Source organism: Mycteria americana, chromosome 18 (genome assembly GCF_035582795.1).
Source record: "Mycteria americana isolate JAX WOST 10 ecotype Jacksonville Zoo and Gardens chromosome 18, USCA_MyAme_1.0, whole genome shotgun sequence".
Taxonomy (NCBI): Eukaryota; Metazoa; Chordata; class Aves; order Ciconiiformes; family Ciconiidae; genus Mycteria; species Mycteria americana.
In genome coordinates, this window is record NC_134382.1 from 11,469,937 (window position 1) to 11,487,254 (window position 17,318).

General features: G+C 44.4%; 1 protein-coding gene across 8 annotated transcripts in view; it reads left to right on the forward strand.

Moving 5' to 3' along the window:
* CAMTA1 (calmodulin binding transcription activator 1) overlaps nucleotides 1-17,318 on the forward strand; it is a 330,409-nt gene that overhangs the window by 304,527 nt on the left and 8,564 nt on the right. For 3 of the 8 annotated variants that reach the window (XM_075520672.1, XM_075520679.1, XM_075520678.1), the window contains 7 exons: nucleotides 241-556; nucleotides 946-1,469; nucleotides 2,682-2,869; nucleotides 3,291-3,537; nucleotides 4,024-4,095; nucleotides 7,909-8,102; nucleotides 8,294-8,368. In XM_075520672.1, the coding sequence (XP_075376787.1) occupies nucleotides 241-556; nucleotides 946-1,469; nucleotides 2,682-2,869; nucleotides 3,291-3,537; nucleotides 4,024-4,095; nucleotides 7,909-8,102; nucleotides 8,294-8,368 (1,616 nt within the window). Of the gene's footprint in view, nucleotides 1-240; nucleotides 557-945; nucleotides 1,470-2,681; nucleotides 2,870-3,290; nucleotides 3,538-4,023; nucleotides 4,096-7,908; nucleotides 8,103-8,293; nucleotides 8,369-9,568; nucleotides 9,819-13,392; nucleotides 13,424-14,104; nucleotides 14,123-17,318 lie in introns of those variants that run through there. The other 5 variants (XM_075520674.1, XM_075520680.1, XM_075520673.1 and 2 more) reach the window with 5 other exon arrangements.

The following is a 17,318-nucleotide window of genomic DNA, read 5'->3' on the forward strand; positions in this document are numbered from 1 at the left end:
GCTTCATTTGGCAGATGAAGATTTCTCTGTCACAGGAGAGAATAGCATGCATCTAATCCTCTGTAATGGCCTTCCATCAGGATAAGACATTTATAAAAGCTAGTTGCTGGAGTTCAAGCATGTTATGGTTTTGCTTATCAGAGTCATTTTTCTGTGAGCTGGGGACCAGACTCCCCTGTGCTAGCAAGAGAGGAAGGAGAAGGTGGGTCACCCAATGGGTCAATTGTCTTTCTTTTTTAGATGTGGGCATGCGCCCTGGGCCACATGGATGCAGCTGTTGTGCTGTACAAGTGGGACCGTCGCGCCATCTCTATTCCTGACTCTCTTGGGAGACTGCCACTGGCCATTGCCCGGTCTCGGGGCCACGTGAAGTTGGCGGAGTGCTTGGAGCAGCTACAGCGAGATGACCAAACTCAGCTTGGGCAAAACCCCAGGATCCAGTGCCCCTCGAGCACAGACTCCAACACAGAGAACTGGGTGTCCCAGTGGCACAGTGAGCTTATTGCCTCTCAGGAGCCTCAGAAGGGGGTCACTGTGATTTCCAGTACAAACACAGGTAAAACAGCCCTGAGGGCATGCACTGCTTTGCTGACATTTGACATGTGAAAACCTGGGGACAAGGAGCTCACCTGGGCGGCAGATGCCATCTGTAGCCCTGCTGTCCATGCTTAATTATTCTCTTGTGGGATCTCTATCATGTGCTCCATGCACTTGCATAAGTATCGGGAAGGGGAGTGAATACCTGCTTTAGAAAGATGCGTGTTATCTTAAGAGTGGTTGAGGTAGTATCCTCCCTGGGATAGTTACTCCCTTTGCACATATTGTCAGGTGTCCTAGAGCATAGCACGAACTTCCACCCGCAGCTCTGTGGCAGAAGCTGCTGCAGTTCCTACAGCGATTGTGGGTTGCATGTTTTGTTTTGACCGTTGATCTGTTTGTTTCCAGAGCTGAGACGACCAAGATCAGAACCTTCCAGTTACTACAGTAGTGAGACTCAGAAAGATTACCCTGCACCCAAAAAACATAAGCTGAGCCCTGAATATTTTCAAGCCCGGCAAGAGAAGCTGCTTTCCACTGCGCTGAGCCTGGAACAGCCAAGCATCAGGAAGCAGAACTCCAGCTCCAAGCAATCCACCACTGAGACAATCAGCCCCAGTGAAGGGATAAGGGACTATGGCCGGGAGCTCTCCCAGCACATCCCAGAAGTTACTGGATACCGGGGCTCTGGCAGCCAAGCAGGCATCAAATGGAACCCAAAAGACATTTATATTGGTGTGTCAGCAGTGCAGGTGGCGGGGAGCCAGAAGGGGGCTGCACTGGGGAAGGACACTGTAGCCCATCGGCTACGCCAGCGAGAGCAGATGAACGTGCTGATGATGGCTGACAGGGAGATGGTGGATGCAGAGCTCTTGTCCTATAGGGACAATGCAGGGGATGAGGACTGCTTACACCACATGGATGACTTGCAGGTAAACATACACGTAGCACCAAGGTCAGCAGTCTCAGAGAACATGGTGGCTGCACAAAGGAGCCTAACTGTGAGAAACTTCTCTGAGTTGTGCTTTGTGAAAGGAGATGGTCATACGGTCAATGTGTACTTTCTTCCGGTTTCAAACCAGAAGGATACCTTCAGCCTTCTGGTTAAAGGTATCCTTTCAACCCGGACGTAAAGGCTAATGGTTAGCATTTAGGGTCACGCACTGGTGTATGCTTCAACAGTGTACAGAATGCACAAAACTGTTCGCAGTCTTGCAAGGAAAAAGGAAAAAAGCAGAGCCTCCTGGTCACATCAGTAAATGAGACTAAGGTGGCCCCATAGTCCTTCGGGAACTTGGAAGCAGTCCCTGCAAAGACAAGGTGACCTGAGAGAGGCAGTGCTGTGGTTGCAGGCCAAGCCGCTGCACTTTAAAGGGCAAGGAGGTAACAGTGAAGAAGGGGGGAGAGAGTGGGTTTGGGGAAGGAAAAATCCCACCAGGTATGGAATAGAGGAAATAAAAATACAGCCAAAGGACAGACAGATGAGAAGTAGTCACTGGGGGAAAGATACTGTGTTTGGTCTTCGAGCGAAAAGAGTAACAGGAGCGCAGCCTACATGCACTGCCTTGCCACCTCTACATATTCTCATCTTGCTGGTGTAACACAGATGAAGCAGATTTTTGCAAAACAAGAACTGTTTTCTGTTCTCTGTATTAAAAATTCCTGTGAACCTTGGCGGGCGGGGGGGATATGGTTCAGAAGGATTCCTGACAAAGCTATGGTCCCGAGTGTTTTAACTTCTCTTGATGTGCCTTTATTGTCCTGTCATGCTCTACTGCACATCTTGGCGAAATAGTGGCAGGATCGCTTTTCCTTTGGCAACAAGATAGTAGTGACAGCTGTCGGTAGCATACAGCAAAGGTCCAATGACATCAACCTTTCACCAGATCTCTTAGGCTCCCCGTACGCTCAATGAAAAATAGGTCTGTGGAATATGAAACCCTGCAGTGCTTTGTCAGAACAGACAGAAAAGCAAATGAGCTTCGGTTAATGAATTTCTCTCCAATGCCGAGACAAACAGTAGATTCCAGCTACCACAAGTTTGGGGAAAATGGGGCAGTCTGTCTAAAGCAGGGCTGTAACATGCAAGCACAAGGCTCCTGCTACCAGGCAGCAAAAGTTTGCTCTCCTCTCCACCTTCCTAGGTGAACATGATGACACTTGCAGAGCACATTATTGAAGCTACGCCTGACAGGATCAAGCGGGAGAATTTTGTGCCGATGGAGTCATCGCTGGTGGAGAGAATGGACAGTGCTGCCATGAGCACCACAATGAGCTGGCTGGCCAGTTACCTTGCTGATGTCGATCATCTGCCAAGTGCTGCACAGATAAGGTCAGTAAGAGCTGTGAAGTTGTTCTGGGTTTGAGTGGTCTGAATGCTGGGCAGTATGCATCGATTCTTTAGCCTGCAGATGCTATTTCTCAGTGGGACTCAATGGTGGTGTTCCAAGCGCAGCCACACTCGTGGTCAAACATATCGTTGCCAGCCCAGCTACAAATTCATGGAAGAATGGGAGTGCATGCAGCAGGAGGCAGGAGGGGAAAGTGGCCGCAAGGTCTGACCTATGACTTCTCTTCCAGTGCGAAGTCTGTGCAATGCGGTACGGGCAGGCTCAGGAATGTGGGATGTTGGTTGGAGAGAGGGAGGGGAGCATGAGCTTCTGCCTTGAACTGAGAAATGTTGTAGTCCTTATCTGTGATGCCAGCTGAGGTGCTTTGTGAGCCATTAATTCCTACTGTGATTTGTGTTTCAGAAATCTGTATAGTGAACCCCTGACCCCTTCTTCGAACACCAGCTTGAGCCCTGCAGGCTCACCAATCAGTGAAATAGCTTTTGAGAAACCCAGCCTTCCCTCGGCAGCAGACTGGTCTGAATTTCTGAGTGCATCCACCAGCGAGAAGGTAGAAAATGAGTTTGCACAGTTAACTCTATCTGATCATGAGCAGAGAGAACTCTATGAAGCTGCCAAACTCGTCCAGACAGTGTTCAGGAAATATAAGGTATGTGGCCAGAACGTCCAATGTCTTCCTTGTTAGGTGTGAGAGAGTATAATTTGTTACAAAACAAAATGTGGGTAATACCCACTCCTGGGACAAAAATACAGTTTCTGTCATAACCTTTTCAATGCTTCTAGCATTTGCTTGTTGATGTTTACCTAGCAACTACCATTCTGGAGACAGTATCCCATGCCACAGCATGCCTTCCGTGCCGGAACAGCACTCCCAAAGCATATCCTCAAAATATACTCTAGATGTTCTGGTTAGCTGCCTGCTTGGTGTAAAGATCAGTTTTGAGGGATTGTCCCTTACTGGAATTGACGGTAGAGGTATCTCCAGGAAATGCCTAGACCTGAATCAGACCAGGTAGCACTGATCAGAGGGATTTAGAAGTAGGTACCCTGCAAGCTGCTGTGAGCCACTTAACGTCATCTGTCCTGTTTTCTGGTGCGTTCTGACTACTTACTGCTTCTTTCCTTCTCCACACAGGGTCGTCCTCTCCGGGAACAGCAAGAGGTGGCTGCTGCTGTTATTCAGCGTTGCTACCGAAAATACAAACAGGTAATCAAGGAAGTGAACTTTTATGAAACACACTTAAGTGCCATGAACACAGCCCTTTGTAATGGGGATTATCCCACTATTCCTCTGGTATGCTTTTCAGCGTGCAGTAGCGAAATACCCTGCTCAGGCAAAATTGAAAAGGAAGGAAAATTTGTGTCGTGAATCTTAATTTTGGAGGGAATCCTTGAAAGGATTTTGTTTGTGATTATAACCTGCATTTTTGCTATGAGATAGAGGGCAATGATATATTCCATATTGGCCTTTATGCATGCTATAGCCTGGTGAGACTATTCTCTGACTAGTTGCTTGCCAAATTTCATTGTGAAATTGAAGTTGTTTTTGCCTTTGATAAAGGTGAAGATGAAAAATCGGTTGTTTTATTTTGCACATACTAAACTTTTAAACTATGGGAAGTGATGTGTTTTAGCTTGATGCAAGTTGTTCCAGGGCTGAGACTGTTCTCCAAACTCTAGTTGGAGACATGCTTTTAGGCTGAGTTCTCAACCCCAGAAAAAGAAGATACTTTTTCCTTTTTGGGTTTTGGTTTTTTTGTTTGGGGTTTGGGGGGGGGGGGGGGGGGGGCAGGGATTGGCTAAAGCCCACATCCCTCTTTTCACTATACCCTGCCAGACTCAAGCTGTCTGACGCCTGATGGCATGTTATGTAAAGTGAAAGGCAAGATGCCTGTGCTCTTTTACAACCTTCAAAAACATTTATTTGGGAAGCCTTTCTAGTGTTAGGTGACTGCATCATGATTCATATTCAACCTGTCACATGGCTGTCATTCTGGAGTGATGCTTCCTGTAATAGGGAAGCTTAATTCCCTTCAAAAACTGCTTGACAAACTGCTTTGTCTTGGATCCTGGAATTGCTTCTTTTTGAAAGAAGATGGTTTGGTTTTTTTATTTTTTCATTCTTTATTTGCAGAACTAACGTTAACTGTATTTTTCTGTTTCTCCCTAAGCTTACTTGGATAGCCTTGAAGGTAATACAAATACAAACACTATTTTGGAAACAATTCCCTGTGGGTCACTAACTTTCACATTCAGTATAAACCAGGAGAACCTGGCATTTAGAGAATGTTTTAATAGTATCCACTAATAAATACCTATGGTTGAGGAATCAGTGACAAACCAAACCTTATGGGAGATACGTAGGGGCTGCTGTGCCACAGCGTATTAACATAGTAGTACAACTGAAGAAAAAAAAAAAAAAAGAGATAAAAAGAAGTCTCCTGCTTCCACAGGTACTCCTATAAGCAGTGATGGGCTGAGGTGCGGGGAAGGTTTTGAAGCCAGTTTCTGGAGGACAAGCTTGTCTTTGTTGCTGCTGATTAACTGTCACCCGGTGATCTTTGCCTTGGCATTCGGGAGGCACAGGAGAACTTTTATCCCACCCATGCAGCCAATGTCTTCTGCATTCTGCCTGCCTGCCAAAGTATTTTGAACATTCATCTTTGAAATACCTGTGCCCTGAATTCCTAAGACCACCATCTCATGTATGTTGCTGCTCATACTGGAGGCACAACTGTTGATGCCAGTCTTAAATCATTCATGGCCAATAATTTTCTACTGTAAAGATGGATTTCCCAGCTGTGCAACATCTTGCTCTCATCAGGTACTAGAATCAGCTGAGCTGCTCTCAGAGCTACCCAGGAGGCAAGGCATGCTCTTCCTGTAGAGAGCATGTCCTCAGGGTAATTTTCCATCCACGCCTTCCTCCTGCAGCATGGTTTGGTATCAGTCAAAGTACGGTTCTATCAGCACAAGTGAGCTGAGCTTTCCGGGGCCGCTGTACTAGCTGAGGCTTATGACTTCATGGAGGTTAGGTGACCTCCGTTTATCCTTTTCCCAGCTGGAGGAAAAAAGAGAAGAAGAGGGAGCAGCTAATCAGCTAAGTGGGTCTTAGAGTTGAATGCAAACATATTGGGGTCTAGTCTGTCCAGTGACTGCTGTTTTCTCTTTCACATGTCTTATTCCTCTATTATGTTACTGTATTGCTGAGATCAGCACAGGCTTATGACTAGATTTGAACAGTCATAGCTCACATCACGGTTTTGTATTTGAACCCTTCTATTCAGGGGTTTGTAACTCAGCCACAGAAGTCCCATCTGGGCTAAAAATTGGAAGGAAAACCATGACCAGCCCGCCAGTGGACTTATTTAAAAGAGCTAATTTAAAACCACAATCTGATCCATTTAATTAAAAAGAAAAAAGAAATGAAAACAACAAAAAAAAAAAGGAAATGAGTAATGGCAAAATATAACTGCACCTAATGACTGCTTCAATTCCAAAAAGTGAAATTTGGTAAATGGTGGTCTGTGATGATATTGGAGGGGATTTTGCTTTGGGGTGATTGTGGGGGGGAGTGTTTGCTTTTTGGGTTTTTTCCCAATAGACAGGAAAACTCCATTGAGATATGTTAGGACATTACCCTATACAGAGCAGTGCCTGCTATTTCTGCGTCTCATCTGTCTGATAAAGTGATCAGAAGCCATAGCTGATCAAATATCCAGGAACAACAGACACATAAGTTTTGAAAGTGTTAAAACTTTGCAAATAAGATCAGTAAACACTGAAAACCTCTGTCATAGTGTTAGTTCAGAGGTTGAGTGCAATTTCTATACGTTATTCTACATCTATCTTAAAAAGGACTTCTTAAAATATGCATGAATGCATATGGTTTTTGTTAAGCGGCCATCTACTTGTGTGCTTTAAAAGGAAAAGGATGTAGAATAAAGAAGATTTTCTTTTTAAGGGTTTGTGCCTGCTTTATTTGGAATCATGGGGCTAGAAATAATACAGTGCTAGAGGGAATTTTGGATGTGTGTGACTGCTCATGCAAATTTGCAAGTTCAGTGGATGCTTGTTACAGACTTCTAATGCGATTTAGTTTTGCCTATGACTTAGGCTCAATATTAGACTTGCTTAATTAACTGTTGTGGGTTTGGGGTTTTGTTTCATTTTGGTTTTGTGGGTTTTTAAGTTAGAATCATATGTTATTCCATTTGAAATGCTTGGATTTAAATGGATATATTTGAGCAATCAAAACTTTTGCAGTATTGTGCTATGGCATGGAAACAAGAAATGAGCTGTTTTAAAGTTAATTGTCCTAGGAAAGTGGAATACACTTGTGAACAGCAAATTTGGTTCTTAAAGTAATTTGTTTAAAAGATACTTTTAAAGGAAGACATTAAAAAGTGTATTTTGGTTTTAGTTAATTTGTTAGCATTATGGAATAGTCATTCACACTGCTTTGTCCTTATTGTCACTTAGTTGGGCGTACTTTACTGCTGTTGTTATGAGTCTTCACAAACAATGGCTGCATAGAAATGAGCATCCTGTACTTTGTAACAAGACCTGTGTGCGAGGGAAACAAACAGCTCCTCTAAGTATAGTCAATTGGTTTATCTCCAGTGCAGACCCACTGCAGTACAAATATGAAGCAGTGTAAACGTGGCTCAGGACCCACTCCAGTTGTTCCAAAGTTGTTCATAAGTATAGTACAGCTGGATCTGGTCATTATGTCCATGTAGAGCCTCTGCTAGCTAGGTATTAAATAAAACCAATCCAGTCAAACTATTCCAGGGGCAGCAAAATGGGTAGTTGCTTTCTGGATGCAGACTAGGTTCTGCACCTAATCTCACAGTTGTTCCAGTTTGCTGTCACCTTTTTCTCATACAGTTCCCAATCAGCAAGTAGATACTCATTTGCTTCTCATCATGTCCTAGTGGCACAAGAGTCTTTCACTGTAGGAACCTGCTTCTTGCTGGTTTTATTGGAATGCCTCAGCTTCTCTTTGTTTCTCTTGTAGTATGCACTTTATAAAAAGATGACGCAAGCTGCCATTCTTATCCAGAGCAAATTCCGAAGTTATTATGAGCAGAAAAAATTCCAGCAGAGCCGACGAGCCGCGATGCTGATCCAGCAGTATTATCGCAGCTACAAAGAATGTGGGAAGAGGAGGCAAAACCGTCGGGCAGCCACCATTGTACAACAGAAACTCAGGTGAGCTGTTGGGATGTTAGATGTTACCAGGATCTTTATATATTGTTTTTACACTCATCAGGGCTGTGCTGTAATTTACAGACAAAGGACAATGGGAAAAGGACAGTGGTTCATAGGATAATTATTCTTGCATTTAGTATTATTCTCCCCAGTTTTGCCTACACTTCAGTGTTGGGTTTTATTGTGTTTAGAAGCAGTCTGCTTACCAAGAAGCAGGATCAAGCTGCTCGCAAGATTATGCGGTTTTTACGACGCTGCCGCCACAGGTATGACACTATCTTTTGGTATCTGCCCTTCATTAGAGCAATGCGACAATATTCAAGTGTGTCAGCAATGAGTGCAATGTAAAGGATAATAGAATCAGCTCACTACAGATCTTTTAATCAAATAACAAAGCCCAGCTGCTTCCAAGATGTACTGACAAAAAATAAAATCTCTAACTTAGGACTGTTGTGGAAAGAGAATCATGTTCAGCTCCATTGCTGATATGGTAAAGCAGCCCAGGTTGTGTTGGGCAGACACAGAATAAGGAAACTTTGAGCAAAGCAAGGCACATAACTTTAAAAATTGGACTTGAGGAAGTCTGAAAAAAAGCTTACTGAACCATAGCTACAGCTTGTGAGCGCTGCACAAAGCATTCATGGTGTGTGGGAAAGTGCAAAATGCGACCACATCTGGTGTATGCTGGAAATGCCTTTAGTTTGGTCACAGGATTGTTTGGTAAACTCTCATCAAATACAGGTTCTTTTTAATGTGGATAGGTGGAATGTGCCAATAGAGCAACAGACAAGTTAGTTCACGTCAGCCACTCCACACATACCTCAGTAAGCTGGGAGTACAGACACAGACATGAAGATGAATCATCTCCTGCCAGTGTGGGAACCTGTGCAGGCTTGCCAAAGTGCTCGCATGTGGCACCTAGCGCTACCATACCAGTACTCTGCTACATGCAGGGCGTTTGTTTTGATTTTTCAATGAAAGGATCCCTTATATGATGAGGTTGCAAACTGGAACTTTGCCTAGACCAAAGTGAATTCAGATGTTTCTGACTCTGCTCCCTCCATTCTCACCACACATGCATTTCATCCACTCAGAAGCTGGTCAGACCTCATGCATTTTGAAGCATGTCTAATTCAGCCCAGTGATGTTTCAACAAGGAGAGCTCTGAGAGGCAGAGAGGCATGTGATAAACTTGATTTTAGAAACAGACTCAGTCCTTTCTGTAGGATTTCAAAGCTGCAGTTTGCAGGAGGTCAGTGTGGCTCATGTTGTGGAAGAACATCTTACCTGCAGGTTCAGTGGGAAGTAACGTGTGGACAAGAAAGAGGGCTTTATAGTTTCCAGGCCAATTCCAAATGCACTTGAAACAGCCACAGTTGTTCATGAAGAAGCACAAGTGGCTTCTTGCTCTCAGCAGGGCATGTGGAAGAGACCAAAAGGTTTGTTTTGTTGTGTTTGTTGTGCAGCATGTCCCGCTGAAGCAGGCGGAGGCTCGGAACTTCTGTATCCTCTCAGACCTGCTTGAGATCCAGGCAGTCCCTGGGGAAGTCATGTGCCCGTTTCCATCTGTGGAGGCTCCAGGGTCAGCCTGCCAGAGGCTCTTCGAGCCAACTCTTGCACACAAGCCCTCGCACACGTGAGAATGCCTCATGACTAGCTGTATCACTGGGTTTCCCACCAATGTCCAGGATGTGCCATGCACTTCAACCACGCTTAGTTAAAGTGTCCAGCTGTCGAGTAACCTAGACTCTTCAGGGCTTAAATTACCCATGAATCCAGCAGTTTTTCTTGCCTTCAGCTCTTTGCCTTCCTCTTTCTCAGCGTCTCCTGTTTCCTTTGTAGAGTGAGACCCTACTCATTTGCATCACTGAAGTTTGCAGGCAAAGACCCTTCCCTTTGCCTGTAGTCAATCTCCTCTCTCTTCAGCAGTGTGGTCGCTGCTGCTGTGCATCTCTGGGAGACAGGTTTAGGTCTTGGGTATTTATAGACAGGAAATAAAAAGAAGAAGCGGGAGGGTGGGACCTGTTGTCAGTTGGCTCTCTCTGGCTTGTGTCACACTGCGTGGTACTTGAATTTCTGCAACAGTGCAGACCTGTCTGCGTCCGTAGGCACTTTGTTAGCGGTTGTGGTTACTTAGGAATTCATCCGTGGTTCTTGGCTAGGATGCAACAAAGGGAAAAAGTATCTTATCTCCACTGAAGATGCTAACTGTGTTTCAGAACTACCTTTCTTTTCCTTCTGAAACAAAAACATTCACACATTTGTGGTCATATATTTTCTCCAAGCAATCATAAGGGTTTAAAACTGTGTTAGTGTAACTAATATTAATAATTGACACAAATTTTAACCAAGAGCATTCTGGCATTGGCAAGTGCTAAAAATAAAAGCAAGGCTTACCAAAATGACAAAACCAGCATTTAGAATCTGCTTAAAAAAAGACATAAATTTACCAGCCTACTAGATTTACAGAACTGCTTAGAAACGTGCAAGTTTGGGCCTCTTTCCCCATATTCCTCCTGCTTGCCAAAAAAGGTCTAGCAAGCAGTTGCGAGGGAAGACATTTTGCAAAACACTTTGTGCTCTGTGCGCTTAGGCTGCATCTGTGATCCTGGGATCCCACTGCGGGAGTATCTCACAGACCCTCGAACTCTCCTGGCTGCTGGTACCATACAGAGAGGTCTGGTCCCTCTGCTTGTTTGCACTCAGTGAAGAATGACACACAATTCAGGTTCTTAGAGCTTTATTACCACACAGGATTTTGAAGACAAACAGATTGAAGTCTTTTGCTTGTGTAAACAACTGCAAAGGAAAAGTATAATACTGGAAATGATACAGATCTACTTATTAAAACAGAGCTTCGCTTGCTTCAGCATCTCAGCTGACTCAGACCAACCCGTTTGCTTCCTCGCGCCCTGCCCCGAGGGGAGATCCGCGCACTTTCCCCAGCCCAGCCATATCCTGGCAAGACCACCCGCATTCGTTCCTTCCCAGGCTGGGCTCTGCAGCCCCCTGTCTGAGCTGCCCTGTTCATGGTGCATGTACACTGGGGTACCAGCTGGAAGATGAGGGAATTGCTCCCTTTTCATCTGCTCTTCTTCAAGCTTTCTGAATTTTCTTTTCTGTGTCTTAATAATTACATTTATTCCTCACTGCTTGACTTTTTTCTTGCTTACCTCTTTCTAAGGATAGAGTAATAAAACTTAGGATGTTAAGTAAGTTAAAAACCACTTCTGTTAAAACCACCTCTGTATAAGCCTCCTAATTATATCCATTCAGTCGACTGTGCGTCCTGTGTAACGCTCACACAGGATGCACCCGATGATGATGTGACTGCTACTTAGGCTAACAGTCCCACACACTGTTTCAGGAGTACTGCTTGTTGGAATCCCATCACGGACTTGTCTTGAAATGCTCAGAATTAGCACACTGCTGCTATAAACAAGAAATTAAGAAAGCCCCAGGCTCCATAAAGAAATATTTCAGCCGTCCAAGCTCTTGAACATCCAGGGGCAAGCCGTAACAACTAACATTTAATGTTATTTAATTCCTGTAGCATAAAAATGGCCCTGTGGAGCCACTTGTTAAACCACAGTGCTTTGTCAGTACAAAGGACAGAAATGATAGATATTTTTGGAAAATCTGAGGGAGTGAGAGAAAAGAGAGCATGCACAGGAACATCAAAGAAACAGGCTCTTGTAGCAGATTTCTGTCAGCTGATAGAGGTGGGGGAGGAGGCTGTAAAAGCCACTTGCAGTCTGTTGTAAGGATAGTGAGCTAAGTGAAAAGAGAGTAAATTCTTAAAGTTCAGAAATTCAACCTTAAAAAAAATGAAACCGTTTAACCTAGGTTTTTGTCCACAAGCTGGGCAAATGAAAGACTCTTAATAAGACCTTATTCTGTAGCCTTTAGGCAAGATTTACTCAGGCTTTCCCCAGGCAACCATAAGGTTGGTTGTTTTTTTCCTATTTTAAATTGATCAAAGTCTGCTTTAAGCCAATTATGAGAACTCTTTCTCTGCTGGCATTCAGAACAATTTAAATGGTCTTCTTGTCCTACTTTGCTTATTAGCTTTTTGGCGCAAAGGCTCAGTAGCACAAACATAATTCCTATCAGCTTGAGCATCCAGGGTGCATAGGCATGTTTGAACTTAAGCTTTTTGCCTGCTCAGACAGTATTTCAGATGTTTTGAGAGAGTTAATGAGAGAGGTTATGCGGTTGGAGCTCTCTCAGTAATGGATGTGTAGATGTTGATGAAAATCAGAAAAGAAATGTAAGTTTTGGTTGAATGTATTCCTAGAGAAGATATTGGAGCTCTAGTAGCTGAATATTGTCAGGTGTCATGGAGACAAAAGTGGTCATTCATCAGCAGCAGTCATTCTGATGGTCAGACATGTATCGTTTCCTTTCAACTTTGAAAAAAAGAAAATGCGTATTTATCCATCTGTTTTCATATTGTCAAAAATCTGGTGAAAAACATGCATTAGCCATAACATGGTATCAACATGACTTGTCACAGAAGTGTTGTTTGTTGAGAATGAGAAACAGAAACTTCCTGGCCTCCCAGAAGAGCTTCGCCCATCTTCCTGTGGTGGCCAGACCTGTTGGCTGGCACTTGACTAACTTTCAACCTAAAACTTGGCCATTACATCTACTGTGAGTTGAGCTGTCTCCTGGCACTGTCCTGTGTGAGGCAGAATCAAGGGTTTGCATGTTTAATAGTTTTGGAAAGACTCCACCTACTTAGTGATCCCCAGATATGACACATCTGGAGCTACAAGGAAATCCAAGGGCTCCGGAGTGGGTTTGGGTTTGCTGAGCTGAATCCATGTATGGTCCATACAGTCAGCGTTCACTGGGAAGGTAACCTCCTATTTCCTATTTCCTATTCTTTCTCCGATTCTTAGGAAACTTTTACTCTTCTGAGAGGTAGCTACACCATTGCTAGGCTGTGATTATGATCTGCAGTGTTTTTTATGGAGTAGCATTTGGAATGAGATAGAAAACAGATGATCGCTGCAAGGGAAGGCAGGATGCGGCTACAAATGCCACGGGGATGACAGTATTGGGTTTATTTTACTTGCTTATTACTTCCTGCCCCAAAACATCTAAACACAGCACTTGCTCTTCCCTGGTAAAGAGGAGGAGTCCAGTAGGCAGGAATGGGAAGGGTTCTTTCTCTCCAGGCAAGCGGAAGTGTTGTCTCCTCCTCCCCGAAATGAAGCTCTTGGTAAGGTACGGTTATTGCCATGTGTGTGCTAATAGCTCTTTGGTATTGTTTTGCAATCTGAAGCCCCCTGGTGGACCATAGGCTGTACAAAAGGGTGAGTGTAGCTGCCTGCTAGCCAGTTCCTCTCTTCCATTTTAAATATTTTTGCTTTCTGCTTGCTTGCATGGGGCTGCAGCCGAGATATGCCAGTAAGTTTCACCTCCATTAATTATATAAAACAGAATCCTGTATAAACTAACCCTACTGCAATGACTAACACTGCTGCTTTTATAACAGGACAGAGCTCTGCAGTAGATGTTACCAATGCATGAATGTGTGAAAAAGGACATGTATATTCATCATGGGCATGCTTAGGCGGCGTTGTTGGTGGGATATTTTTTCAGTATCCAAAATGGCTGTCAGTAGATTTTGGAACTTGACAGGGCCTGCACTCACACACGCTCAATGAGGAACGATGTCCTTTGTCATGGGACTACAACAGCGTTCAGGCTAGATCGTAGGAAGCTGCAGTACAGATGCAGCCTACTCTAGATGGGTATTTGTTTCTACCTGAGCCAGAGAGAAGCAGGAGAGCTCTTCACACTGCTTTTTACTCCCTAAGGTGGTTAAGTACCAATGGTTATCTTCTAGAAGTTGGTCTTCGGTACGTTACATGTCTGGTTACCTTACTAGGGCCAGCTTTTTGACAACTGCTTCTCTCAGCTGTTAATCTACATAGTGGGAAGGAAAACAAAAAACCTGAAATGAAGATGAAGATGCTATAACTGTGTTACAGTAAGTGCCAAGTGAGCTTCTGTCGGGAGTCTCCTTCTCAGCGTGAAGAGGGTCCGCTTGCCTTTGTGCTCGGTCACATCAGTGGGCTGGTTTGCTACCCGACAGCAGGATGGGAATACACCAAAGCATTCCCATGGCAGGTCACAGTCCCTGTACGGGTAGGGAATGCTGTGGCTTTCAAGGCACATGCCTGAGTTGTCAGCAGGACTGCTCAGTAACATCTTGCATTTGAGAGGCTGTAGGACAACAGGGTTTTTGTCAAATAACACAGTCGGAAATAACACTGTTTGTATGCTTATTACTACTCCCTTCAACAAGGGAGGAGAGGCAAAGGGAGGGATGACCTGGACTCCTGCTTCCACATAACATTCAGAAAAGAAAACTGAATTGTTGATCATGGAGTTTTACTGACTTCGAATTGCAGAGATTATTTTTATGACTTAGGTAAAAGAGTATGAATCCTGCTGGAGGCATCGTTATGTGTTTAACTATTAAGCCTAACAAAGAAGCAATAGCTGATGACATTTCTTTCCAAACTATGACTTTTGTGCTACCATTTTTTGTTGCATATGCTCAGTTTTTTACAAGTAACAATTTGGGTTCTTTACTAATGACAAATGAAGTAAGAATTGGATTAAATGGGAGCAAAGACCCAGATGTGCCCTAACTGTTTAAGTGCTGCTTTCATGGATCTTGCCCTGATGGAGGAAGAGAATTGTTACTCCTGATTGCAGAAACACCAACGCTGTGAAGTTGTTAGCCAGAAAACTATACCTCCAGGTCTTGGCACGCATGGTAATGTGCTTTACGACTAACACAGGTTAATTCAGGAACTGTGTAAAAACAGCTTGTATTCTCATAACGGTGGACTGACTGGGTGACTTGTTTTTACTAATGTGATGCTTTGTGTATAACTAGGGCTGGTAAGTTTTGGTCTACAGTTGGGTGTCTGGTTTCAAAAGCCTCTTGAAGAAAAAACATAATTAGTTTTTGAAAAATAAAAAACACTGTAAGTAACTTAAAAAAAGTCATTCTGATTAGATAAATTGACCTTCCTCTGTGGTAAGGACATAAGTAAGCGTCTACTTTTATACGAAAAAAACATTAACAAGTTTAACCATCTGTCATCTTGGGGTCAGTTACCGTACTCATGGGACAGTAATGAATGCTGCAGACAAATTACATTTTGCTTAGCAGCCAGTAGAGCAGGATGCTGCAGGGCAGAGCTGCCTGGGGCTGGCTCAACAGGACACCTTCCCTCCCCAGCAGGCAGTGTCCCGACCTCCTTCCTCCTGCCCTGAGATGGGCCTGAGCAAGGAGCTGCAGCTCCTCAGCCCTATGACGCAGCGTGCGCCTGTTGCGGCAGGCACCCTTGAACTCTGTGGTGTGTTAGTGCGGAGCCAGCCTTGCAGCCACCCAACGCGCTTTGGGTCGTGGGACAGAGAAGGCTGAGCTGCAGGGCCCATACCAACCAGAACGGTGGATGCACCCGCTCTGTCTTTTCTCTGAGCAAAAGCCGAATGCTGCAGTTCTGTCAAGGGTGTGAAGCCCTTTCAAAAGCAGCAGGGTTTGAAGAAACTGGTGCAAGATGGAGGAAGGATTGCAGAAGGAGAAGAGACAGAGCAAATGTTTCTCTCCCTGCACTGCCTCAGACTCATTCTGCAGCAGGGGGCTTCCTGGTGAGACCTGTTCTCTAACACTACCTGGAGATCATGGAGGGTTTCCCAGTCTTTCCTGGTTTTGTCTGGCTAGCCATGGACCATGTCCCACAGTGTGTAAGAAAAGGGACCAGCATGCATGTCTGCAGCTAGATGCTGGTATGCTCAAAACATATTCCTGCCTCCAGCTACTCCTATTTTTGCAGTTTTGGTGCTCTCTTCTTAGTCTTCCTTCTCTCCAGAGAATTCCTGCTTAACTGATTTGGCTGGCTGTGTGCAGGCATGCCAGCACAGTTCCTGCTGCACGCTGCTCTCGGGCACCTCCGTCTGCCCCAGTGTCCACGGGCTCGGGCTGCCCACAGAACGCCCCTGCTCAGTGCGCTCTGCAGCCCTGGGAATGGCACAGGCTGGAAGCTGTGCGGTGTTCTCTACTAGCAGCACTGCATGTAGCCTTTGCATGCCAGACAGGAGGGGATATGTTTTAAGACCTTTGTTCTATGAATAGGAAAAATAATTTAAACTCAAACTGTGCATACCAAAGTGGGCTAGTTGGATTCAAAACTGAAAAGAATGCGCAACATACAACTTGAACGTGGAAGAATAAAGCAATTGTGTTATTGTGCCTTTCCATTCAAGGCTAGGATTCCTACTTAAGAGAGCAGATGCATGCTGCAGTCTCAAGATACACTAAAACCGGCCTGTGTTGCGTGGTCAGTGTGCTAGTAGAGGGGACCATAAAGAGAAGCAAGTGCAGGGTCCGGGCCCACAGCTAGTGCACGGCTCCCTGGACTTGAGCGAAGCGAGGGAAGCCATACCTGAGGGCACGCTCAGTAGATACTGTACAGTGATTCTGCTCCAGGTGCAGCTGACAGGCCGGTCATCAGTATCGGAAGATAAATAGTTGTTGCACTTTAAGGCTTTGTGTATGTAACAGCGTATGAGAAATTAGAAGGAAGCAGATTCTGGAAGTTTAGTAGCATTTGCAGGTTTTGCCTTGAATGGCAAGTGATGTGGGATTGATCGGGAAATTGGGGAGTTCTCTGCTTATCTGGAAAAAGCAATCTATGAACTACGACAAAATGTATTAGCTGCTGTTCTGCCAAAATAAGTCTGTTACAGCAAATGATTCTTTGCTGCTTTGCATTCCGGTAGCAACCTACGTGCATATACATAAGAAAAATATTTCTGGGCCTTCTGATGTGCACAAGCTGACATGTCCACATATGCTGGAGGAATGCATGCAAACATATGTCTGTCTGTAATACACAAATTTGATGTGTTCTGTACACTGACACCGTGCTTATGTAGCCTGCATGTGCAGATAAATGCTCATGGCATTTGCCTCCATGTTTCATTTTGAAAACCTCTTTTCAAATTGGTTTCATTAATTTTTCTGGATTTATTTGGGTTACATTACACCAGGATCAGTAAGAAGGGAGAGCTGGGAGATTTTATTTACCAACTTATGCAAGACATAACTTGCTATCTTTCTGCAGTAGAAATTAAAAAGACTTTCTAGAGAAAAAAAAAAAACAAACCAAAAACATTTCCAGTTAC